This window comes from Podarcis cretensis (genome assembly GCF_951804945.1).
Source record: "Podarcis cretensis genome assembly, chromosome: 6".
NCBI lineage: Eukaryota > Metazoa > Chordata > Lepidosauria > Squamata > Lacertidae > Podarcis > Podarcis cretensis.
In genome coordinates this window covers 82,446,117-82,473,340 of record NC_137175.1, presented here as the reverse complement: position 1 = coordinate 82,473,340, position 27,224 = coordinate 82,446,117, and the positions used below count along the sequence as shown (strand labels likewise).

General features: G+C 41.2%; 1 protein-coding gene and 1 long non-coding RNA gene across 3 annotated transcripts in view; both read right to left on the bottom strand.

The window, feature by feature from the left end:
- The window catches only part of LOC307219001, a 43,268-nt gene continuing 16,044 nt past the window's right edge, over positions 1-27,224 (bottom strand). Inside the window, exons 2-5 of one of the 2 annotated variants that reach the window (XR_013840243.1) lie at positions 26,195-26,387; positions 25,698-25,739; positions 5,521-5,632; positions 1-108 (exon numbers count right to left, since the gene is read on the bottom strand). This is a non-coding gene — a long non-coding RNA (uncharacterized lncRNA). The remainder of the gene's footprint in view (positions 109-5,520; positions 5,633-25,697; positions 25,740-26,194; positions 26,388-27,224) is intronic. The other variant, XR_013840242.1, reaches the window with a different exon arrangement.
- ZNF281 (zinc finger protein 281) lies at positions 17,295-20,778 on the bottom strand. Its single transcript, XM_079980822.1, has one exon. The coding sequence runs from the start codon at positions 20,412-20,414 to the stop codon at positions 17,619-17,621; it is 2,796 nt and encodes a 931-aa protein (XP_079836948.1). The 5' UTR covers positions 20,415-20,778; the 3' UTR covers positions 17,295-17,618.

Sequence of the window (27,224 nt, the reverse complement as noted above, 5' to 3'; positions counted from 1 at the left end):
TCTTGCTGTCTACCTTGCATAAACAGTAAGAGTTGCAAACTTTTTTTATTCTTCCTGATCCTATGCCTTGAACAGCAGCAGGCACCCAGAAATAAAGCAAGTCTTTTCCTGCAAGGAAGATGAAGGGATTATGAAAGCTTCACTGCCATAATTTCTGCATATCATGTTGCAGTTAAAAGCACAAGTGCAGGCTAGTAAATAAAATATTTAATAATAACAATAATAGGCAGAAAATGTGAGCAAACCTCAAACTAGGTACATTTGAGTATTAATAAACACTTAGTGTTAGCCAGTAAATCTACAGACTAATTTAATTTGAGGAAGAAAACAAATCCTGCTCTCTATTGTGTTTTTTCTTAGCTAGTCTTGCCACTGTCCCTGTGCTTTTAAACAGCAAGCTGGCAGGGGAAGCAGTCAAACTTTTCCAGGTGTTGGAGATGTGGTAAAAGCTTCATTTGTGTGCTTCAGGCCTGAGATCAGGGCAAGTAAAAAGGAGCAACACTGTTTATAAAAGTTGTAACTATTGCAAAAGGGAATTTTTCTTCTTCTCTGGACTATTTTAAAATGTACAATGTTTATTAACCATTCCCAGCTGCCACTCTCATTTATGATGCTGCTGAAGTAATGCAGTTGTCATACCCTGTTATTTCCACCTTCTGTAGGTTGACAGTGTGGCAAATTAACATAGCAATTGCCTGGAAAAACAAACTATAGTGTTACTATAGATCTAATGATTAGGTTAGCCAGTCAACTGACATTGTGTCATCACCTTTATGATAGAATTCACTAAAGCAATCAGCAGATAAAAAAAAAACACACCAGAATTCCTGAGCAGATAAATCACTATGATAACATAAGAATGGCTGCAGCTATAAAATGGAGGAAAGCGATCATAATTGAAAAACAAACCCAAGAGGTGGCAATTGCACAAGTTCAGCCACAGAGATTTCCAGGAATCATGCATGAACCAGGAATACTTAATCAGAGTTGAAAACCTACCTCATAACTTTAAACAAAAAAAATTAAAAAATTAATTGAAAACTATTTTATGATGCTAATAATATGTAGATGTCACAGACTGGATGTCTTTGCACAAGATTCTTAATTATCTTCATGAAAAGGTTGGGATCTAGATGAGAAGTGACAAGCCAGATAAAAAATAATAATTCAAGTTTCATGTAACTAATAACATTATTATATGTACTGTGAAGCAGAAAAGAATATAGTCACAACAAATGCCCTTTTAAAATACCCTATTTTTTATTTATTTGCAATATAAACTTGAATATAATTCAAGAGAGGGCCTTTGGGATTTGCTGAATCTTTCTACTACGTGGATTAAAATCTCTCTGTCCATCTGAAATCTGAAATGTTAGAAAGTGCATTTTCCTCTCAAATACTTCTGGGTGCTAGAGTTTACTCCTCACAGAGTTACAATTCCAGCAACCCTTCACAAACCACAGTGCCCAGAATTCTTTGAGGGAAAGAACGGGCTTTGAATGTGGGAAGTGGAAATTAGCATTGAAAATAGTGGCTCCCAAACTTCCTCCCCAGTCCCAAAAAATGGCTGAGAGTCTTAGAAGACGGTTTAATGTCCCCACCCTGCCTACTGTTGAGCAATTGTAATGCATTGTTCTTTTTTAAAAATGCAATTCAAAATGTCAATACAATAAGAAATAAATGAAACTACACCACATTGCAGTACCACAGAAGCCCATGGACCACTGGTGGTCTGAAGACTACACTAAGGGGATTTAAATCACATTAGGAGCAAGTTGGATAGCTGCTACAGAGATGTTCATAGCTGATCTAGGTCAGAAAAGGGAAGGGAAAGGATAAAAAGTAGGACCATATATGCTTACTGGAGGGGGAATTCTAAGGGAAGAGGTAAGTACTTTTATGGTTTTGTACATGGATACCCGAGGGCTTGTCAACAACAACATGTGCCTGCCTATGTCCTCAGGTAATTGGAGGTCCTCCTCTAGGTGTCTTATTGTCTGAAGTGATGATGGCAGATAACACTTGGAGACAGGGCCTTCTTGGTTGTAGCACCCCATTTATGAAATGGTTTCCCCATGAAGGTCTGCCTGTGTGGCCTACATTGATGGCCTTTCAGCATCAGGCTGCCATTTTGATCCCAATGATGTTGCGTAGACATTGTGAAGAACAAACATATATGAGGTGTCCCAATCCCACAATAAGAATACTAGAAAGGAAGGGACAGACATCTCATGCTCACAACTGCTTCTGAATAGTTTAACGGCCCGGTGCTTTCAACAGTCCTGGAAGACAGACCAAAAGTATGGTACAGAATGGGCTGAGGTGGAAAGAATCAGGCTTACCTAAGGTCATTCATTTATTTTGGGATGTGATCTGAACTAGGCCTTTCCCAACACACTCTCTTAGCCTGAATTGTAGCCTGACGTGCCTAGGAATAGGTCTCATTGACCTCAATGCGTCTTACTTTCCAGCAGACATATATAGATTTGCACAGTTAGTAACTGTATTACACCAGTCACAAGCATCATTTAGAGAGGCCAGGGAAGAATTACGCCAATCTCCATATGGCACATCTAATTTTTTTTCTTAAGATGATTTATATTTTTGGCTAAAATACACTAAACGGTAGTTGTTAGAAACCATTATTTAGATGTATGAAGGAAGAATACATGCCAGAGACTTTAGTCCCTTTTCTGAGCTGGGCGGAGGAGTGGGAGTGGGGGAATTGAATGATCTGTGCTGCTAGCATTGCTATATCCTTCTTTTGGAAGCTTGAGTCCTAAAAATGGAAAAGAAACCAGAAGCATTTCTATTGGGAATGGTGGGAAGTGATATAAATAGAAAAGAATGTAAACTTTTTTTGTATGCAGTAACAGCAGCTAGAATACTATTGGCCCAAAAATGGAACCAAGAAGAATTGCCGACGGTTGAAGAATGGAGGATGAAGTTGATGGACTATGCAGAATCAGACAAATTAACAGGAAGGATTCGAAACCGGCGGGACCAGAAATTTACCGAAGACTGGAGTAAATTTACGAACTATATGAAAAGTATTTGTGATGATCAGACGACGTTTGTAGGTTTGCAAGAAGTTCTGTGAGGAGTATTGTTGGAAATATTGTAAAAATGGAGAAGGGGAGATGATGTGTTAAGAGAGGTAAAGACAATATAAAATTAAGTAATGCATAAAAAGTGGTTAAAACGGAAGATCAACAGAGGTGCTGATGGAGGTCCAATAAGATTGTATTTGTAATAATTTGTGTGGTACTGTTTATAATTTATATGTTAAAATTAATAAAAATGTATTTTTAAAAAAAGAGTCCTAAAAATGGGACCTCAACAAATGCTCTCAAAACACACTGTTGTATTTTTGTTTCGTTTCACTATTTAATCTCATTATTTATCCAAGTACAAGCCAGTCCCTTTCTGAGAATCTTATCCTGATTGAGATCTCTGCACCCTATCTGATATGCCACACCTAACAATGGCTCTCAATTCAATAACAAATACAAAACAAAAAACAAAACCTAAGCTGATGCATTAAGAGGAGGGGAGGTCAAGGTAAACCTCTTCTCCTTGAACACACACAAGTGCACAGGAACACACACGTACCTCTCTTTTTGAGAATCACAAATTTAGGAAACTCACAAATAGGAGTGAAGGTAAATTTCTTGTTCCGAAGTGGGGAGAATGTTGTTCGCAATCTGATGACTGCATGCACACATACCACTTCTGTTCTAGAATGAGAGACGTTTTTCCATGTATCACAGAAAGCTGTCAGGCCACTGGTCCGTCCAGCTCAATATAGTCTACACAGGCTGGCAGCATCTCTGACCTGGAGATGCTGGAAATTTGATTTCTGCATGTAACAAGGTTGCTGTATTGAGCTATAGCCCTTTCCCATGGATACTCAACTCTGAGTAAAACTATTCGTTTTGCATAACTTCCAATTCCCACATAGTTAACATATAAATGTAATTATAACATCCGCGCAAAAGTGAAAGACTGGCATTCACTTTAGCCGTTTTGTTCTTAATTTGAAAGTACACATAATCCCACAGCAATGCAGATGATGCAACGCCTAGCAGTGACCTCAAGGCACAGGGCTGCAGCAAGCCTCTTTTGGTGTTTTTGTTTTTCTGCTTTGTTAATCCGCAAGAGCTTGGTCACTGCAAAATTATGTCTGAGTCATCAGAGATACCGTAATTTGTGCAGCCCAATCCCATTAATCTTTACTAAGGAGAGAAAGGTCTTCCCGTGCTTGTTGCTGCTGGGTAGATGTACAAAAGAATGTAGTCTTAATCTCCATGGCACACCATCAAAGTTACGCAGCCGAACGTGCAGATAACCAATCTATGGTTGACATATTTCCGCAGGGCCTGCAAGACAGAGCTGTTCCACCAGGCCTTTGGCCAGGGCACAGCCTGACTCCCCTCCTTTGGCAATCTTCACAGAATTCTAGCCCAATGGTTGCCATCAATTTGATTTGAATAAATTTTATAATGAAATGATTTTAGAATGTTGTATTATTTTATTGTTGTTAGCTGCCCTGAGCCCGGCTTCGGCTGGGGAGGGCGGGATATAAATAAAAAAAATTATTATTATTATTATTATTATTATTATTATTATTATTATAGCTTCTGCATTTCAAAACTTGCAATGAAAAAGCCAAAAGTCAATGACAGAGGGTGCAGATCTAATGCAAGCGCACAGTACTTCTCTGGGCAACACACACCAAATAAAATATGGTGCCCAATATAAATTTAGGAAGCTGACATATTGAGACATACAATTGGTCAGTCTAGCTCAGAATTGTCTACAATAACTGGCTCGTTGGTGCTTTTTCCAGCCTTACCTAGACAGAAGAGATTGAACCAGGGTTTTTTTCCAGCATACAAAGCATTCTTTAAAAGCTGATTGAATATGAGAGCTGGCAGAGACCAAAGGAGCTGCATTCAGTGATATTGTTGTACTGTGAACAGCAGACCAGAGATGAAATCGAAATCTTCCTCTCTTGGGCCGCTATAGCTCACATTTACTGATTATGAATGTCATAGCAGAGGCGTAGTGAAATTAAAGCTGCAATCCTATACACATTTAATTGGAAATAAGTACCACCGAACTCAGTGCAAACATGCATAGGATCAGAAAGTAATTTCATAATTTTTTCTTTCTCTTGAAAGAAAAACAAAATATATGTCTTCCTAATTTCTTCCAGCTGTGGTTCTAAAGTGGAACAAAACTATTTAAGATCTAGCAAAGCCACATAATTTATTTCACTAAGCTCATGAAATTTAAAACATAATTATAAAATCATAGCAATGCATTGTTCTTCATCAGAAAAAACCTGGCGAAAAAATGCATCTTTAAACATACATTCTTGCTCCGTATTGTCTAGCCCTCACAAAAACCACTTTTGTGATTTGAGAGGTAGGTAGCACTAAACAATATTGTATCTTTATTTGTTGATAAACCGGCAGACTTACAATCTACTTGGCTAGGGTGGGGTGGGGGACTTACACTGACATATTTTTAAACCATTTTCCGCTGATGGATCTCTGAGCTCTTCAAGGCCAAGGCATTTTGAAAGTTTTACATTTAGCCTGAATAGGGTGCCTTGAAAAGATTCCCCCTTGAATGAGAACAAAAGAAAGCACAGAAATGTTAATCAATTCTAAGTGTCACTAAGCATTTTCCAAGAAATAATTTATGTGGTATTTCTTCTCACAATCAGCGCAGTTTTGATAGTTTCCCCCCTCAGTTCCCCCTTCCCCAAACAAAAGGAATTTTCATGGGTGCTGCCTTTCACAGGGAAAACTTCCTCGTGAGGTGAAAGAACAGGAGACCTGTGCCTTTTACAAATACGTGAGTGGAAGCAGGCAAACCAACAGACATATAGTTAGTATTTTTAAAAGCACCAGTCCCCCCTCCCCCCCCCCAAAAAAGGCAAGGCAACATCAAGGCAACCACAAAACCCAAAACTTCCTTTCCCTTTGTTAGCTACCACCTACGCTGATTTTTCTCTCTAGTCACCCACACTTACATATAGACAAAACACTCAACCTCTGTGTTCAGTACATGTGGCCAGCAACCAGCAGCCATCAAAAGTCATTGAACAAGCATCTTCCAGAATAGATTACCTGTTGGCATCAGCTGAGGGAGCGTCTGTAGGTATTAACTTAATAAAAGCCTGCTGAAAAGATAATCAGCTTGCCTGACAGCCCATTACAAGGGTTTTAGGGATTTGATTTGATTTATTTATTTATTTTAAGCTGTTTGGAAAGCAAGCAGATTGCTTAGGTTTGCTGTTAGGGTGGAATCACTTCGACCACTTCCAACTCCTTCCATCTAACAAAGTCAAGTGGCTGCAAAAATGCTGCCCCAGTTATATAGATCTCATCAAATAACTTGTTTCCCCCCCCCCCCCACTTCTTAGTACAGAGTTACTTGACATCAAGATACTGAACTTGACTTACTTCGGCACCAGTGTCCACCTTTTAAGATTAATCCACATGCAATAAATAGCAGACTCTCACACTGTTCTCTTCCACATTCAAATTTCATCCATATAGGACTCTGTATCACTTGTTACCTCATCATGCAATTCACCACCAAAGTGTTACTGTTGAAAGGTTTTCGGCTTGGGGTTGGATGGATCCCAAAAGACCTGTGTGCAGAATTCCACTTTATATCAGTTGCTCAGAGTCCACAAGTGTGGAAAGAGCTTCTGCTTTCAGGTGCTGCTTGTGGGTTTCCCATAGGCATCTAGCTGGCCACTGTGAGAAGAGGGTGCAGGACTAGATACAGTGGTACCTCAGGTTAAGTACTTAATTTGTTCCAGAGGTCCGTTCTTAACCTGAAACACCACTTTAGCTAATGGGGCCTCCTGCTGCTGCTGTGCCGCTGGAGCACGATTTCTGTTCTCATCCTGAAGCAAAGTTCTTAACCTGAAGCACTATTTCTGGATTAGCGGAGTCTGTAGCCTCAAGTTTATGTAACCCGAGGTACCACTGTAATCCAGCAGGTCTATTATGTTCAAAAGCAGTTAAAACAGTAAACACAGAGTAAAACAGTAAAAACAGAGTCACCATTTAATGCTAGAGTATTCTGAAATTTGATTAGTTAATGGCTAGCCCCACACCATCCCCTTACGGACATGAACAGTTGCAAAAGAATGATTTCTCCCTTTCTTCCTTCACACGCAAATCTGGTTGCGAAACGTAGCAAGTGTGAAAGGGCAATGTGCTCATTTCCATACAGTTGGGGACATGTGATAGACATGTGCCCGGGATTTGTGGTTCAATTGCAATTGCCCAGAATTGTTGGCATCCACCTGTCCTTTGAGTGTTTGGGAAAAGCTATCTTCTTTTCCCATTTTATGTGCTCCATACAGGAAAAGTCTGCAGGGTATAAGCACAGCAACCATGGTACTATCTAGTCTAGCATTTTGTTCCCACAGTGGCTAACCAGATGCCTATGGGAAACCCACCAGCAAGACATTACTGTCAGCTGGTCATGTGTAGCTGCAACTATGCAATGGATTATGATTTTGGCAAATACTATAATAGAATATGGACGTGGGTGGCGCTGTGGGTTAAACCACAGAGCCTAGGACTTGCCGATCAGAAGGTCGGCGGTTCGAATCCCCACGACGGGGTAAGCTCCCGTTGCTTGGTCCCTGCTCCTGCCAACCTAGCAGTTTGAAAGCATGCCAGTGCAAGTAGATAAATAGGTACCGCTCTGGCGGGAAGGTAAACGGCATTTCCGTGTGCTGCTGCTCTGGTTTGTCAGAAGCGGCTTAGTCATGCTGGCCACATGACCCGGAAGCTGTACGCCGGCTCCCTCGGCCAATAAAGCGAAATGAGCGCTGCAACCCCAGAGTCAGTCACAACTGGACCTAATTGTCAGGGGTCCCTTTACCTTTACAACCAATAGTGACTCTATTTTCCCCCACAATGAAAAATATGCTTCTTCACGTGTTATACAGAGGGGAGGAAACAGGTTATTGTGGCAATTAGCCATGACAGTGAAATGGAACTTCCATGTTCAGAGGCAATGTGCCCCTGATGCTGTAACAGAAAGTGGTAATCAATGCTGAAGACCCACTGAAGTTATTGGACATGACTAACTTAGGCTCATTAATTCCAGTCGGTATACGCTGAGTAGGACTTTACTGAATACAATCAAAACGAATAAAAAGCATATTGCCTTCATGCTATGAGTGTGCTCCTTAGAGCTCATTGGCTGGGCACTGTTGAATCATAATTCAGGAATCGAAGACTGGACTAAGATGCTTTTAAATATGCTAAGTAAACAGCTGTAGTGAATCACTGTTCCCTGATAACAATAGGTGTACATCTAATATATAAGTGGCCCTTAGACTCATACTGTATTGCTCCTAGTTTTCATAAAGTTATGTGTGGAACTTCTCATCTGTCAAACTAATTTTTAAAAGATGATTAATTCATTTGGTTTTAGTTCTACAGATTTTGGTACTTTTATTTACCTTTTTTTTTTTTTTTTGCTTCTTTCATTTATATATATATTTCTTTTTTGTTGTTAAACTACTAAACCTACATTACTCAAAAATTGTTCAGACCTTAGGTCAAGGAAATTGCAGCATTACATCCCAATAGAAAATGTGTTTCCCTACTCTAAAATAGCCACTTAAGCAAGAATGTGGAAATGATTTATTTGAAGCTAAATCTTCACCTCAGCTGTGGCATGACTGCACAATCATTCATAGAAAGACCGTTACACTTTAGATTCAAAGAAAAGAATACTAATGACCAAAACAGTTGTGAGTATAAAATTTTAAATTACATTCAGGGGAGACGAAATTAAAATTACAAAAATCACATGAAACTGTTCCTGTCATCTATATGATTAGAGTAAGGGGAGGGTTTTTACATTCTCCAAACTCTCTCTCACACACCATTCCCCATAGGTTTTACTTTTATAGAGAAGTATCAAGTATACAATGTACAAAATCAGTCTGAGATCAGGGAAATTTTTATTTCACTGTTAACAGCAGCCATGGTTCAGCTTTAGAAGTAAGCGACTAATCTCTCTTCGCTTGCAAATATGGAAACACATTCCAGTCTAGTTCAGTGTTGTGAAAATAAGGTTTAACTACCTGAACGTGCAAACTGCTCTTGCAAGGTGTGCCTGAACCCTTATATCCCAGTTTGATCATTGAGATCATCTGCAGGAGCCTCTGTCCCAGAGTTGGTGAGGCTCATTTTACAAGAGAAACTAAGCCGGTCCTATGGGACACCCTGCCAGGAGAGATTCAGTAGGTACCTTCCATGCCAACATTTCAACGCCTGCTGAAAACTTTTCTATTCCGCCAAGCCTGTGCAGGCAATTAAGAGTACATCCCCCACAACAGTCTACTGTTGCTTGTTTTTAATTCTTTTGCAAGTTTTTCTGTATGGTTTTACTACATGGTTTTATATTGCAGTAAACCGATTTGATATATTTCTATGCTAGAGTGGTACATATTTTTTTATAAATAAATAACTACCAGCAGACTTTCGAAATAGGGCTGACATCAGCATTTAGAATCACTGGGCTGCTGCTGGAGTCGACCACTGATGCCTGCCCTGGGTCCCTCTTTATGGAAACAACCTCATATGCAGATGACACAACCTTGATGGCAGAAAGTGAGGAGGAATTAAAGAACCTTTTAAAGAGGGTGAAAGAGGAGAGCGCAAAATATGGTCTGAAGCTCAACATCAAAAAAACGAAGATCATGGCCACTGGGCCCATCACCTCCTGGCAAATAGAAGGGGAAGAAATGGAGACAGTGAGAGATTTTACTTTCTTGGGCTCCATGATCACTGCAGATGGTGACAGCAGCCACGAAATTAAAAGACGCCTGCTTCTTGGGAGAAAAGCAATGACAAACCTAGACAGCATCTTAAAAAGCAGACACATCACCTTGCCAACAAAGGTACGTATAGTTAAAGCCATGGTTTTCCCAGTAGTGATGTATGGAAGTGAGAGGTGGACCATAAAGAAGGCTGATCGCCGAATAATTGATGCTTTTGAATTATGGTGCTGGAGGAGACTCTTGAGAGTCCCATGGACTGCAAGAAGATCAAACCTATCCATTCTTAAGGAAATCAGCCCTGAGTGCTCACTGGAAGGACAGACAGTGAAGCTGAGGCTCCAATACTTTGGCCACCTCATGAGAAGAGAAGACTCCCTGGAAAAGACCCTGATGTTGGGAAAGATTGAGGGCACAAGAAGAAGGGGACAACAGAGGACGAGATGGTTGGACAGTGTTCTCGAAGATACAAACATGCGTTTGACCAAACTGCGGGAGGCAGTGAAAGAGAGGAGGGCCTGGCGTGCTCTGGTCCATGGGGTCACAAAGAGTCGGACACGACTAAACAACTAAACAACAACAACATCTAGACCTGCTCTCTGTGCAGTGCTAGGCAGCTAGGTGCAGCCACCATTTTAATCTCCAACACTGCTCCTGATGCAACTCCGAGAACACTGCTGCTGCCCACTGGGATCCACTGATGAAGTGGCTCTCCAGGAAGCACTTTGCCCAAGGGCTCCCTGTATTGAAGGAAACGAAACTCAAAACATTACCTAATCTAGCCAATGATACTGATCATTGAATCAATCGCTGAATTGTAGAGTTGGAAGGGGCCCTGAGGATCATCTAGTCCTGCGATTCTCGACCCAGATGTTGTTGGACTACAACTCCCATCATCCCTGAGCTCTGGCCTTGCTTACAGGTTGAGAAAGGCTGATCTAGTCCAACCCCTCTGCAATGCAGGAATCTCAACCAAAACGTCCATGACAGATGGCCATCCAACCTCTGCTTTAAAATGTCCAGTGCAACTGTCTGATATGGGGATCAAACCTGTGAACTTGACATTATCAGCACCATGCTCTAATCAACTGAGCTATCCAGTGCCTAGGGAAAATTTTGCATGCAGATTAACCCTGCTAGGATCGTAAAAGTTTACTTTATTGAGGAACAATCACAACAGAGGAACCAGGCAGAGGGCCTTCTCGGTAGTGGCACCCGCCCTGTGCAACGCCCTCCCACCAGATGTCAAAGAGAAAAATGACTACCAAACTTTTAGAAGACATCTAAAGGCAGCCCTGTTTAGGGAAGCTTTTAATGTTTAATAGCTTATTGTATTTTAGTGTTTTGTTGGAACCCGCCCAGAGTGGCTGGGGAAACCCAGCCAGATGGGTGGGGTATAAATTATTATTATTATTATTATTATTATTATTATTATTATTATTATTATTATTATAACACCCAGCAGATCTACACTTTTAGTGTGTCTAAGCAAGAAGTCCAGCCAGCTCCACACATACATATCTGCATGTGCCTCCCCATCTCTCCCTACAGCTGCATCGGTCGCTTTCTCTCATTTACAAGTGTAACGTAAAAGAGGCAGCCTTCTACATCAGGCCAAAAAGCGCTCTGTTCTCGCAGTAGTCATGGGATGCCTGCAAGCAGAACCTGAGCAGAATAGTACCCTCACCTGCAATTCCCAGCAACTGGTATGGAGATGCATCCTGGCTCTCCCCCTTAAGAGTCTCAGTCGTTCAAAGGCCATCCCTTGCTTGGATCTCACAGCAAATGATTCACTCACTGCCAACACCACCTTCGCTGGTCAGCCTGGGAAGAAAATGGTTAACTTTTGCCTCTCTCTGGTCTCCAAATGGAGTGAACCAGGTTAAAAATTAGTTGCCAACCAAGACCTTAGAGACAATCTTGTTCAACACTCTTCCACTGGAGATTTTCTTACACTATAATGAGAAGAAACTCAGGCTTTCAGCTCCCCACATAAAGCTTTAGCTGCACCTGCATAATAGTGCAAAAATATTTGGCCTTTTAACATTCTTATTGAGCTTACCATGTACCACTAAAAATAAATTGATTTGAATAGTAATGAAGATGGAAATAAAAATACATTCTCCAGTGCACAAATGTATCCCAAGTCTCTGCAAAAGTCAGATTTGAACTCATCTGCTCAGAAATTGATTGCAATCTCATAAAAACGAGAGGTTCTAACCTTTCAGGGGATGAGTAACGGAGCTAAAATCCCCCTAGGCTAATATCACGCGGAATTGATATTAAAGCCAAATTTTTAATTAAGAATACTCAGGTGAAGCATTTTTATGCTGCAATATATAGAAGGGGAGTTAGAGAAGGAAGACCAAGAAGATGGAAAAGAAGTCAGAAAAGAAACGATCATTCACTTTGAACAACAGCACGGACTGCTTGGTTTTAAAAGTTAAAGTTACAACTTTTTTGGTAAACTGCTTAGAGATTTTAGTTACAATTAAGTGGCATACAAGCTCTCTTAAATAATATTAAAACAAAACGTAAACCTTTAAAAATATTTACACAAAGTTTTGGTCCATTTCCAACTTACCCTGTATCATTTTCAGCATTCTGCCTTGATTAGAGCCAGTGTGGTGTAGTGGTTAAGAGCGGTAGTCTGCTAATCTGGGGAACCGGGTTCGCATCTCCGCTCCTCCACATGCAGCTGCTGGGTGACCTTGGGCCAGTCACACTTCTTTGAAGTCTCTCAGCCCCACTCACCTCACAGAGTGTTTGTTGTGGGGGAGGAAGGGAAAGGAGAATGTTAGCCGCTTTGAGACTCCTTAAAGGGAGTGAAAGGCGGGATATCAAATCCAAACTCTTCTTCTTCTTCTTCTAAATAAATTGATGAAACAAACTGTATAACACTACAAGGGATAAGTATTAGGTCAATGTGCACCTGCATTAAGAATATTGCACAGTGAAGCTGGAGCAACTAAATTTAATCTGGTGACTGGATATATGCCTTGTGAACCCGCACAGTGAATAGGGGAACAATTATTCAGACTCTCAAAATATAAAAAGCCAGTCGTTGGCTGAAGGTGATTAATCATACCAAGGAACTCACTGCCACTAGATGTTGCAATGTCATCTAACACAGAGAGCTTTTAAAGGGGAACGGATGGATACATGGAAGATCCTAATTGGCTCAGCCAGAGATGCAATCCAGTTTTCAGGCACTGAATACTTTGGAATCCCAGATAGATATTGTCACCATGGTCTGCCTGTGAAGCTCACAAAGAAATCTGTTTTTCCACTGCCAGACACTGCTTCATTAGAATAGCCATGGGTCAGTCAACTTTTTCAGCAGGGGGCTGGTCCACTGTTTCTCAGACCTTGTTCGGGGGCTGGACTATATTGGGGGGGGGTGAACGAATTCCTATGCCCCACAAATAACCCAGAGATGCATTTTAAATAAACACGCATATTCTACTCATGTAAAAACATGCCGATTCCCGGACTGTCTGCGGACTGGATTGAGAAGGCGATTGGGCCGGATCCAGCCCCCGGGCCTTAGTTTGCCTACCCATGGAATAGACCACTGGTTGGGCCAGTCATAGCCTTCTTATAAGCTGCTTTCTTAGCATTCAAGAGTGAAAATGCTAACAACCATTTTAGTTTAGGCCCGCTTCTCTGATGGCCCTAGGAGGTCATTTCCAATTTGGGTTGCTTACAGACTGCCCTCTTTTAAACCAACCAGGTTGCTGATGCTAAAATCCAGTAAAACAATGAATGTTAAACCTCACTCAGGGCAGAACACACTAGATTACTTTCCAGCCTATTCTAATTTATATACTCTTCAGGTAGCGTCCAAATATTTAAAGCAATTCTGCCCTTGATTCTGGTACTTTTTGAGCAAAGCACAAAGCAGTGCAGTGAAGTTATTAGACTGTGGAGTTATTAGTTACACCTATAACTGCAAAGTTAGGCTGCAGCTAGTCTATCTTCTAAATGGGACAGAATGGGAAAGAAGAGAAATAACTATTGAAAAAGTCTTCAAAGGCTCAGATAAACTTGTTTTTGCTCCTTACAAAAGCCTTGTGAATCTTCTTCTTCTAAAATTTTGTTTTTGTTCTCTGCTCAGCTCTTCATCCCGAAATACAACTGAACAGCTGGGAAGTAGTCATTTATATGAATTTGGAGCATACACTGATTGTGATAATGCAATCATTTGCCATTTTTGCAACCAGACTTACAATCTTTACTTCAAACATACTGAAGAAAAAATACTTTAAGCCACTCTAGCTTCTGGAAGTAAGTCTTTTCAGAAAACATTTCACTCTGATGTAATTTTAGTGACCAAGATCGAGCATGGAATCCCCAGTTCAAATCTTACTTCTGTATGTCACATGATACAAAAGTATGTTTATTTTGTTGTTTTATCGCTTTAATATTTTATAGGAACCACCTTGAGCGTTTTTAATGGAAAGGTGGGATATATTTTTGAATAAAAATATAACGCTGACCTAACCTTGAGGGTTGTTTTTAAAGAGTACAAGATACTATATGTGAAGCACTTTAAAAGCATTATTATTATTATTATTATTATTATTATTATTACTACTACTACTACTACCATTATTATATACAGACTAAAGCAAACTGGGTGGGATAGTAAGTACTACTTTAGGCATACCAAAAAAGGCTTGGAATAACTTTTTGCAGTAGACCCCCTTCCCATATCATGGATCACAAACAACTTTTTAAAAAAATCCCCAGGATATTTCAGAAACAGAAGTCCAATATCTCTTGAGCATATTTAACCAGTTGCATCATTCTTGATTTGGGCATTAAACCTGTGCACACCAATCCAATGGAAGCATGCACCAAACATTTGAAGCTGCAGACATGGAATCTCTTTTTAAGAACTAAGAGCTTTATGGTGGGTCTGGGGAAGCAAGTGAAACTCTTTACTTCCCTGCCTATTTCTGGGATTTTACATTTTAAAAGTAGGTTCTGTGTTGCTGGATCTGAGAAAGGTTGTACGTCCACTTCACCTAGTTGCACATGCTTAAAGATCCAACTTAAGATTCAAATGAAGAACCCCACAATTTAGACCCCAACTTTCAACAGGTTCCCATGGAGCCAGAACTGATCTAGGTTTCTTCCCAACTAAGTCACTGTGTGAGCAGAATAGCTTTTGCTCACACAACAGAATTTCCCCTCCCTCTCCTGCCCCTATACCAAATCTGCTCTGGGGTGCCCCCAAACCTCCAGAGCAGATTTGGGGTCGGTACAGGAAGTAGAAAAGGAAGTTTTGTTGTGTGGACAGAAGTTGGATTTAACCTGACATTAATTCAAAATAACATCATCAAATAGAAAATTTCCAACCCAGACATCACAGAATACCAAAAAAAAATTAAATCTCAAAGTAACGAAAAGAGTGTTTTTATTGTTCACCTAAAGAAGTTTTACAATAAAAATACCTTTAAAAGCAAGCAAGTTATCCTTCTATTGTTCCAGCAATTTAGTTTAAAAACATTTTACGGAATTTTCTTAACAAAGCCAGAGGTGTAACTGGATAGATAATACAACATCTTCTTTCCTTAGATTTTTGTGAATAGCATTTTTAATTGGTCACAGTCTAAAGCAAACAATCCCAGAACATACACACTATCCAGTATACACAATATAAAAGAAAATAAAACCATAACCGCTGTGGAACAAAATACTTAAAAACCAAATTAAAAAACCCATAGTAGAACAACACAGTGGTTAAAGTACACTCCATCCCTTGATAAGTTGTGCTCTATGCCTAGATGGCAGGGAAAATTAACAGCACTATTTTGAAGAATGGAAAATACATAATCAAGTACATATCAAGTTTTAATAAGTGGGATTTAATTAATTATGCATTAGTAATAAATGTGGTGGTTCATTTGGTGAAATAGTATTCAGGTTGATTTGGTGGGTAGGGGGAAGAGAAAACTGGTATGTTTTAACATTTTGTAACAATTTAAGAATTCATAGTTCTTTTAACACCATCTTCGTAACAGAAGTGTTTTACACTTGTACAATGTTAATTACTTTATTATACATGGAAGCCTGCAAAAGGCCAATTACACAATAAGACTGCAAACAACCACTGGTACTTTTCTGCCTTCAGAAAGTACGCAAGACAGAAACATCACCAAAAGTACATTTTTAAAAATCTGCAGAAACATCACCAAAATTACATTAAAAAAACTAATTAGGGAAAAAAATACATCTGCAAAAAAAAAGTGGTTCTGGGCAGTGCAACTGCTTTTTAGCAGTTTTTAAAATAGCCACTAAGTTTTCTATAGGTTTCCGTGGCTCCACAGGCTCTAATCAAGATTCACATATCATAAATAATGTACCACAAAATATACATGAATTTGAGCAACAATTCCTTTGAGAGTCTGGTTACAATAAACCACGTACATATTGGTCACATGGTTCATACATTTAGGCCAACCTCATTGTCCTTCTACACATCATTTAGCCACATGTAATCTTAACCCCACCCCCACCCCCCAAAATACTCAAGACTGCATGTGGGCATGGTTGACTAAGCTAGTAGATCCCAATGCACTTTGGAGGACCTCTTTATGTACAACTGAGTATTTTTTTCTTATCGTATCTTCTAAGGAAACCTTTATGGCCTTCTAAAATAGGAGCATTCGCCTTTTAAAAATTGTTCAACTTTTGATGCCACAAGACATCGGAAAACACATAATAAGTTATGCAATCTTCTGGAATGTAAATCTTCTAAAATTCCAGCTGTTGAGCTAAAAGGAACTTGGAAAGGATCACAAACCATGGAGGATGAGCTTGGCATTGAAAATGGATGAAAAAGGAAAAAGACCCAAGACACTAAACAGGAATATTTAAGTAGGGGGAAGAGAGGGATTGGTAGCCAATTGGGGATATTTTTTTTATTAAAAAAACCCCGTATTTAATAAATAATGCATCCCCAAAAAGTATATAAATTACGACTGCAATTTCAGATTGGGGTTCCAATGACATCAAAATGGCACTTTAAAACTCCTCTTGAGGATTATGCCGCTAAAATCTCTTTATAAAATCACAGCCTTCAGGGGAAAATGGGGTGGACATTATTGTTATTATTAAAGCTATCATTCCAGGCTTATACCAAGGATCTGAGACTATCCCACCAGTCTGGAATGAGTATCATCATCTAGAAGAAGAAATAAAGAAGTATGTTAACAACTATAACAAGCTGTAGGTAGCTAAGTTCTCAGAATTTTTGTATCACCCAGATATGAGACAGCAATTTCTGATGTCTTAAAATCCCTTTGTTAAATGGTGAAGTAGATTTGCCACTTATTTGTAAATTGGAAACTCCAATACACCAACAGTGCACAGAATCCCCTTGCTTCATTACATTTTCCTGAGAGTAAAGCAATTAAAATAAACCTTAATCCTAGGAACAAAGGTTTTTTGTGTGTTTTCTTCTTTCGTTTTTTCCCTTTTTTGCATTTTCAACTTTTTGGGCTATTCCCTGACAATCTAAATAGGTAAGTTTGATTGCTAAACACTGTCACATGAACAACAACAAAAAAGTGAAGTATCAAGTCTATTAATCTGATTTAAAAACCATAATACAAACTGATCTAAAATTACTTTAACAAAAACTAAATATGAAAAGTTGCATTGAAAGGGCGTGTTACATTATTTGTATTAGGATTGTGTAGAAACATTCCAATGGCAGTGTTATCAAAATAAAACTAATACATTAAGACCACCCCCAAGCCTAGTCATACTTGGAACTTTACCTATAACTTTGGCTAGTTGGGGTCTTTACTCTTGTACTACATGGCTCACTTACATCAGACATTATATTTGTATACCCTGAGAAATCTGACACTGAAGTCCTTACTCTATGGTCCACTTCCCCATTAGAGTTAGCAATGAAAGTCATTGGCACCCTGCTGCCCGTCTTAAACTGAGAACCAAATGCTTGTGCAAAGGTCTCTATCTGGTATGTTGCTCGATGCTCTAGGTCCTTCTGGGGATCTATCTGGTTAGCTAGTTCCTGAGAAGGAAGTGGAAAGCTTGATGAAGATTCTAGATTTTTTTGTTCCTTCTGGCTATTCAATTTTTGAGGTGTGGACTGATAGCCTGATGAAGTGTCTATGTTCTTCTGGGAGTCTATCAGATCATCTAGTTCTTGTGAAGGAGTCAACTGTTGATGTGTTGCTTCCAAAGCAGATAAATAAAAACCTGGCTGAGATCCAAGCAACATCCCAAAAGGAGGCTTTGACAATGCAGATGGCAACACTGAGGTAACAGATTGGCTGAAACCACACTCAAGTGGAGATGTAGTGTATATTTGTTTGTCTTGAAACAAAGTATGGTTATGAAGGCTTGAAGACAAACTTACAAATTGGAAACTGGGTCCAAAAGCAAAACCAGTGCTATTAGTTGTTCTTTCAAAAGCATGCTGGAGGTATTTTGAGTATTCTTGCAACATGTTTGCTTTGTCATTTGAAGCAGTTTGGGAGCTGGGGCTCAAGTTCTCCTCTTGAACCATCTCTGTATGTTCTCCTGAGGCATGTAAGTCCACACGCTGTTCAGTAATGCTGAAGGGATCTTCCTTCTGGCCTTCTGATTTGTGAGAGTACTGCTCTAAAAGACTTTGCAAGACTTCATCAGGAATGCCAGACTTATCGTGGCAAGATTTGATGTCAGCATTTAGAGATGATGAATCAATAAGAGATAACGGGGTTTCACTGTCCATAACACTCACACCTGCAGACTGTATTACAGACGGTTGGGAGGCCATATGCCCAACATTTATAGAAAAGGCACTGTTACTGCTGGCAGTTTGCAAGTATCTTCTTTTCTTTGAAAATTGCATGGCATCGTCATAATTGCTACTTATTTGACCTGGTTTACTATTTGCAGCTTGGAGGAGGCCAATAGCATCCACACTGGTATTTGCGACTATGCCAAGAGAGCCACTTGGTTTTCCAGACAACTGTTTTTGACCAAGAAGGTCTGGTAATGGTGACACAAAGTTAAGAAAACTCTTGTCTGTACCTTTCCTGTTTCCTTTTTTAAAGACTAATTTTGGCACCTTTTTCTGCAGTTCTTCTATCCCAGTGCCAATTAAGCCACCACTGGAAGACACTATAGGAATCTCCACCGCATAATTCTGCAAGGTCATATTAGATGCAATCTGAGACTCAGATACTTTATGAGTAGGCTTATGCTCTTTGTTTTCAGTGGATACACATTTTGCTTTGCTTTTTCTCCTTGACGAACCTGTATTTCCCTGAGACAACATAGACAAGTTGCCCATGCTATGGTTTGATGGCCCAGGATCCATTCCAGCACCTGCTTTCCCTATGGCTTCTCCACATGTACGTCTGTGCTTCAACAGTCTATCAGTCCTTGAAAAATACTGCTGGCAGGTTTCACATTTGTATGGCTTTTCTCCGCTGTGCGTCCTCTTGTGCCTCTCCATGTGATACTTCTGGATGAACTTCATACTGCACTGGTCGCACCCAAACGGCTTCTCCCTGCTGTGGATCTTTTCGTGCCTCTGCAGCAAATACTTCTGAATGAAACCCATGTTGCACTGGCTACACTGGAAAGGCCTCTCGCCGGTATGGATAAGCACATGCCTGCGCAGGTGGTAGGAGCTCCTGAAAGCAGCGCTGCAGTGCTCACAGACATGAGGTTTCTGGCTAGGGGACAGCATGGCAGCTTCTCCATCTCCCGCCGCAAGGGGCTTGGACGAAACGCTCGGCTTCCTCTTGGCTTTGATTCCCTGAGATTCCGACTTTGGCCTCTTCATCTTCCTGGCCTGGGCGTCAAGCTTGGGCTCGTCCGAGCCACCAACACCCACCTCGCCGCCGCCGCCACCACCTCGGATGCCCAGCAGCAAGTCTCCTCTGTGGGGGTGATGGTGCAGGTGGTGGAAGAGGCTGAGGTCTTGGATCACGCTCTGGCTGGCCCCTTCCACTCCGCTTCCGCCACCTACAAGGCTGGGGTGCCTCTCTTCCCCGGCTATCCCAAAGAGGCCCCCATAGTGATGGTGGTGGTGATGGTGGTGGTGCTGTTGTTGTTGCTGCTGCTGCTGCTCCTCTTCCTCCTGGTCGCTGGGCTTCTCCTGCTTGATATTCATGAGCGAGTGGAAGAAGCCCCAGGAGCCCCGCTGGGACGACGACGAGGAGGCCGTGAGAGGGAAGCCCCCCGCCGGCTCTTTCTTGAAAGTCATGCCCTGAGGGTGAGGAGGAGGAGGCGGCGGCGGTGGGGCGGGGGGCTCGGCGGCAGTTACGGTGGTCGCGGTGGAAGAGGAGGAGGAGGAAGACGACGACGAGGCGGCGGACGAGGACGATGAGTTGGCGGACGAGGCGGAGGCCAAAGCCAGCCCGCAATGCTGCGGGGGCGCGGCTGGCCGGGTGAAGCTGGTGACGGGCGGCAGGCGGTGGTTGAACATGACCATGCTGGGGGGGAAGGTGGGCTCCATCGCCGCCCTCTTGGAGGAGGAGGAGGAGGAGGAAGAAGAAGAGCCGCCGCCGCCGCCGCCGCCTCCCAGGAAGCCGCTGCCGAGCTTCATGTCCCCCTCGGGGCCGGGAAAAAGGAGCAGCGGAGGAGGAAAAGAGGGCGAAGGCGACGAAGGGGAGGCGCGGCCCTCTGGGGCGGCTCTTGCCGCAAGACCCCGCTCGCTTTGCAGTCACTCACCCGGCTGCCCGGCTGGCCGGCCCGGCCCTCTCTCTCCCTCGCCGCCGCTCCTCAGCGCCCGCTCGCCGCCCGGAGCATCCTTCTTCTTCGTCTTCTCCTTCGCGTCCGCCGCTCGGCCCCACCCGGCCCAGCCTCGCCGCCTCCGCCGCCGCCTCCAGTTAAAAATATCGCCGTCTCCGCTCCACAATGGAATTAGCAGAGCCGCCCCCCCTCTCGCTGGAAAGGCCCCGCACTGCCCATGCGCCACGCGGGGCATGCCGGGAAAGATTGCCCAGTCAGGGTAGCAGCCGCGGCGGCGCCGGCGGTGGGGAAGGCGGGAAGGGCGCAGGCGCGAGTGGGACCCCCGTGCGCGTCTCTCTTCCTTGCGCTCCTTTCCCGCCCCCCCCTCCTCCCTCGCGCGCATTACCTCACGGTCGGGCCGCGTTTCCCGCCGGGCACCTACTCAGAAGAGGCACGGGGACCAGCCAGTGGTCCCCTCAGCCCCCCACCAGAATAAATAACAGTTGTTTCTCTGTGGGTCGCAGTGGGAGTGTCAATGGGCACGGGGCTGCGTAGGTCACATAAGCACAGTTTCAGTATCGTGTGTACGCGCGCACACGCGAGTTGAGGCGTCTAGATGATACTGTACAGATTGGGGCAATGGGTCCACATTCGGGGGGGGGGCTATTGGGTTCTGATCCCTGCCATGGTAAAAGTTAAGCCCCGCTGGTTTCAGTGGGACCTACGTACACCCCACCCCCCAATAAAAGTGTGCGCCTGGTGGGTGCGATTTCAGCTATAAAGAATGCATGGCGGGGCGGGCGAACCAAATAGGGAGAAGGCGAACCTTTCGTCGCTCGCGGCTGTTTAGTAAGCCAGATATCAGCTTGAATGTTGAAAAGGCTGCCCGCGGGTTCAAGGGGATACCAGGAAATGCCTCCTGCCCGCAAGGCCAGAATGGAGCAATAGATCAGATAGCCAGTGGAAGTTGTGAAATCTCCCGCGTTCCGCTGCACCTGGTGGAAACCAAGGCGTTCCCTTAGTTCCCTGCCACTTAGGTTCTCCAAATCAAGTCTGCAAACACGCTTCTTTAAATAAAATATATGAGATGTGAAAATCCATAGTCAACAGATGAATTGCATCCATCTTTTTCTTTGGAGACAACTGCATATAGCATGCCGTGTCCATTTTGAAAATTAAAACCCTTTAGCAAGATATGCCAGGTTCCCCCACCCCCAGTGCATATGGCACAGTTGCATAGATAATGAAAATAGGGTTTAAAGGGGGGGGGGAATCTATAGGCTCCATTTCCAGCTGTTCTGCAGTTTTAAAACAGCAAGGCTGAAATCCTATGCTCACTGGCTTCTGAGTTGTCATGCATAGGGTTGCAATGTAAATTATTCTGGCTCAATCCTCAAATAGGGTTCACTTAATACAGTTTCACGGTGCGATTTCTTCCTATACAATAGATGGGAGTGGAGGCAAGTTGTGCAAATAATATGCTTATCCTTCTTCACTTTCAAATTAAACATCTGTAAAATTAGGGGAAATGGCAACAAAGTGACAACACAGATCTGAGGTAGGTATCAACAATCTTTACTAAAGGATACCAACTCCCAATGTTTCAAGCTTGAACATGTCACCAGGAAATCGTTAAAAACAATTTAAACACAATTATTTGATAGACCGAGAAGTATCTGTCTTCATAATTATGAAAGTGCTTGAATTCTAAAGTGTTAAACACTCATCATACCACCAAATAGCTGTGTCAAAATTATTCCCAGTTCATTTATGGGAGGGAGTACTTTTCATTATGAATTTTTAATACTCAGTCTTTGTTGTTACTCTTAAGATAGATAGATGATAGATAGATAGATAGATAGATAGATAGATAGATAGATAGATAGATGTTCTAATCATCTGCACAGCCAAGCAAAACTCACGTGATTGCATTTTTCAGATCTTGAAATTTTATAGACAAAAGCGTATGAAAGAATGTGGGGCATATGAAAGACTGTGTCAGATCTGATATTCAAAAAATGTGGATGTATATTCATTATGCTCAGATCACATATAAATATTTATATTACTCTTTCTGCACCATATTTATATTACTCTTTCTGCACAGGGTCAACATTTTCTGGTGTGATGCTCTGTATTTGTGGTCATTTTAATAAGTTTCTAGCCCTTATGGAGATATGGGATGGGGAGACATGGACACAGAATCCTGCCTTTCGGTATTCTGGCAGCTGAGTACAAAGCACGGGCATTACTCAAGCAACGAGACTTACGCTTCCTCTCTCTGTGAGACCCCAATATCTGCTCCAGATATTGAAGCAGATTTTTAGGGTGCACATGAGGCTGCAGAAGAGAGGAGGGGAGGGAAAAGTTCTGTTGCACAAGCAGTCTACTTCAGTAGCAGAACAGCAGTGATGAAGTTTTTGATGTTATAAAACTGAATATAGTGTTATTAAATAGCCTGTAATCTATTAGGCTACTAGCTACCTGTATTTAGATTCTGGATATTTTGTATTCAGATTCTGCATGTTCTGCACACCATCCCATGGAACCTTAGTCCCCCTCACAACATTTCTGACTATGGTTCAGGCACAGATATCTATATTTAATCACATTACTTATAAACAGGAAGGCTTGCCCCAAGGGAAGGAGAGAAGAAATAGAAACAGTTTGGTGAGATGATGACACCATCTAGCAAATGGTGGTCCCCACCTCCCAAACTTCTGCAGAACCATTTTGCCCTTAAGACAGGGTAGAAGCAGCAGAAACACAAAAATGTTTCTTTTCCCCATGTGTATTTTTTATTGCATAATTGTTATTGATACTTATCGTTCTTATAATTTAACATAAGCCACTTTTGTGAGGTCTGCCTGGAACATAGTATATAAATACCTTCAATAAATAAAACTCTTCTGCACTGGCTTCTGTCATTAACCAGCAATGATATCAAAATCTAATCCAGAGATTCTAGTTCAAGTTGTTAACACTGCTGGCTGCTAAATATGGTACATATAATAAACTTTTTGCACTTAAGTGTAATGGAATGTTCCCCTGTGCCTTGAAGGAGTTGGTGTGGTCACTCCTGAAGAAAAGAATCTAGGTTGCTGGAGGTTCAGCTGCATAAGCTCTTGAAACTTACTATCTTGACCCATTTCAGTCTGGGTTCCACCCATTTTAGGACCTAATCAGCTCTGGCCACCCTGATAGATTTTCTTCAGATGGATGGGGGAACGCAACCCTACTGATTCTCCTATTGAATGTCCTCCTGACTGCCTCTGAGTTGGTGATTAGGGTAGTGGTTTCGCTCTTACTCCTGGCATCAGTTCATGAGAGTACTATTGAAAGACTGTGCCTCCTGACAATTTAACTACAGGGCACCAGAGCATGATTTTATTCCAAATGCTACTTAATAACTATATGAAGCTGCCAGGGTGGCACCAGAATGCTGATGATACCCAGCTCTGTTTCTCTGTATTGCTGTATCCAGATTAGGAGAGGTTTTGCATGCCTGGATATAGCCATGGGCTGGATGGTAGCTAATACATTGCTACTGAGTCCTGACAAGACCTTACGGATGGGTGGATCCCAGGTGTGGAACTGGGTTGTGAAAAGATGCACTCTCTCTGAAGGAGGAGGTGTGTAGTTTGGGGGATGCTTCTAGATCCACTGCTGCCACTACATGTCCAGGTGAATTTTACCAACTTTGGTTGGTGTGTCAACTGTTCCAGTTCCTGAACAGAGATATTCTTGCTGTCCATACTATTGATAATCTCTCAATTAGACTACCATAATGTGCAGTTTGTGGGGTGTTCTCGTGCCCAGTTCAAAAGCTGTGCAAAGTCCAGCTGCTGTTATAGTTAGCAGGACACCCAGATTGACACATATTATACTGATGTTGAAAGATCTGCACTGGCAGCCCAGTGCAAGGTTTTGTGATTGACATTTAAAGCCCTAAACAGCTTGGGACCAAGATCCCCTGGTACAGACCAAGACAATCTTTGAGATCGTCCAAGGAGACTATGCTGGTTGTTCCATGAAAACACAGATGCAGGCCTTCTCAGTAATAGTATCCACCCTCTGCAGTGCCCCCCTTCATGAAATTCATAAGAATACACTAATGACCTTTAAAAACCTCTTAAGTACATATTAATTTACCCAAACTTTCCTGGTCTCCAATTCTTTAGTTCTGGGTTATTTTTATTTTTATATACTGGTTAGTTTTATTTGTGGTATTATACGGTTGCATTTTGTTTCTATCTCCTATTTAGGAAATTTTATTGAATGTTACATTTTTACTGTTTTAACGTAAACAGCTTACAGATTTTTGTTATGCTGAGCAATGGTTGCAATTAAGCTTCTATGCATATATTAGTTGGGAGTAAGTCCTGTTGAATTCAGTGGGACTTACATTTGGCTGAAAGTTATTTCCCCCCCCCCAAAAAAAAAAAAAATCTACCAGCTTTAGTTAAATAACATTAGAAATAATTTAAATTTTTGATCCTAAAGATATCTAGAAGCTGAAAATGTGCAATCTTAAATCTATGCAATCTCTTATGCATTTCAAAAGTAACTTCTCCGGCTGATTAGCAATGAAAGGTTTAACTCTGCTCTTTTATCTGCAAACAGAGATGATCAAATCAACTTGCAGAAGGCTGTCTGCCATTCTCACAAAACAATGAAGGAGTAACGAAAAAAATCCCCAAGTCGATAGCATATGTAAAAAGCTACAAGTAATGTACCCTTCTGGATTTGCATGCTGATCAATGCTATTACTTTAGACTTTATGAAAATATAAATGACACCCCACCCCCTTTTAAACAATATGAGAAACTCCATCTTTTACTGCATATAAACTACTACCTGATTTGGGGAAGTTTTAACAGTGTCGAGTGTAGCCAAGTGTTAAAGAGAGAGACTAGGAATTCAAAAACTTAAAAGCAGCAGTAAAATATTAGTCAATGTCTGTGAGAAATGAGTCTGTCCCTTTATTCAGGGTGTATGTGTTTAATGGTAAGCTGGGATGCATATAAGCTAGTCCAAGCATGAAGGGCAGTAGGACACTCATATGGAAAGCCAACTTTGTCCCTCAGTTATCAAGATAAGAAACCTGTCATTTCTCTCATTCACTCTGTCAGCCTTGAGATACTCTAAGCAGACTTACCTCTGTGTTGTACACCCCATATATCAGGAAGATGAAGAGACCCTGTAAAATAAAATGGAGGGAAAAAGCTGTTAACTCTAATCATTTCAGCAGTAGAAATACCTGAAATAAACTTTCCTGGGAACAGACAAAAGAAGACACACTTCATCAAGGTCAATTTATTTTTCTATTTTTCAACATTATAAGCTGTACCTTGAGCATTTATTTGATAACGTGGGAGTGCATTGCCTACCATACCTGTGCTGCTAAACTATTTGGCATAAAAGACATCCAAGACCTAGAATGTCAATTAGAATACTACATGTGATATCAAATTCATTATTAGTGCATACATTATAAAAATATCAGAAATGCTGGACTGGGGTTGTTTTAAAAACAACAACATACCTTTGGATTTTTAAATAGTTAGCAAATACATCATTGTAGCACTTCATTGCTGCATTTCAAAATAGATATAGGAGCAAGTAATACACACACACTGTGCTTGGAAAACTTACATTTTTGGTGATGCATATTTCTGATATTCTAAAGCCAAAACTAGGAACCAATGTAGCCAGTTTTTCTATACAATACAGGAATTCTCTCTGATCACACATTCAAGGCTTAACAGATTTTCCGGATTGACACATTTCACAGATGCAAAATATTTTACAAAATGGTTGACTTTCCATCAAGAAAAACTAGCATTCCCTAGAATAAACAGATAACAGGGCATTTCAAAATAAAAAGGAGCATTAATTAAATTTATTTTGAGTCTTTGCCAAATAACTGCCCAATGCTCTTTCAGAATAAAGTCTTCAAGAAGTGTGAAACAGTGCTAAATTTAGCTAACCATAGGCATAGCATAATAATAGTTTTTAAAAATACAAAATCAGGTTATTCATCATTTCTCTTTAGGAATAATTTATGTATTTCAACTATGTGTCTTGGCAATTATTTTAACATTACTGGTTTTCATATACAGACTCTGATATAAATACATGAAAAGATACTTGTTACAGATTAAGCAGCTCTCTTCCATTATATGACACTTTTATTTTCTTAGGTACGTATATCTGTGCCATCTGTAACACAACACTGCGCACATTTTCTTTTCCTAAATATAAAAAAGAGACAGCCAGTAAAACACATTAAAAATCTCCATGAAGCAATTTCAAATTATTGCACTTTTTTCTTTTTTGCAGTTGTCAGAATTTTGCAGTTACTTCAAAATCAAGAGGAAATAATCCAAAGAATATTCTACAAAAGTGCATCTACTCTCAGGAAACACTGCAAAAGTTTAGACATTTGCAGAAAAGTGTACCTATACAAATATAACACTGTTATTTTGCACCTGCAGGCATAATTATAGCTGCATATTTAGCAAAAGCATATTCTGACAAAAGAACACAATGGTTATTTCTCATATACATTGTATTGTCACATCATCCATTTGTTCTTGTTGCTTCCTTCGGGCTCTGATTCTGCAAAAGCCAGCAAATTACACAAAAGATAATATAAATAATGCTGTGTGCATTGATTTTGTGG

What these genes read in the sequence shown, in the direction of transcription:
- ZNF281 (XM_079980822.1), bottom strand. Translation starts at nt 20,414, where the DNA reads ATGAAGCTCGGCAGCGGCTTCCTGGGAGGCGGCGGCGGCGGCGGCGGC.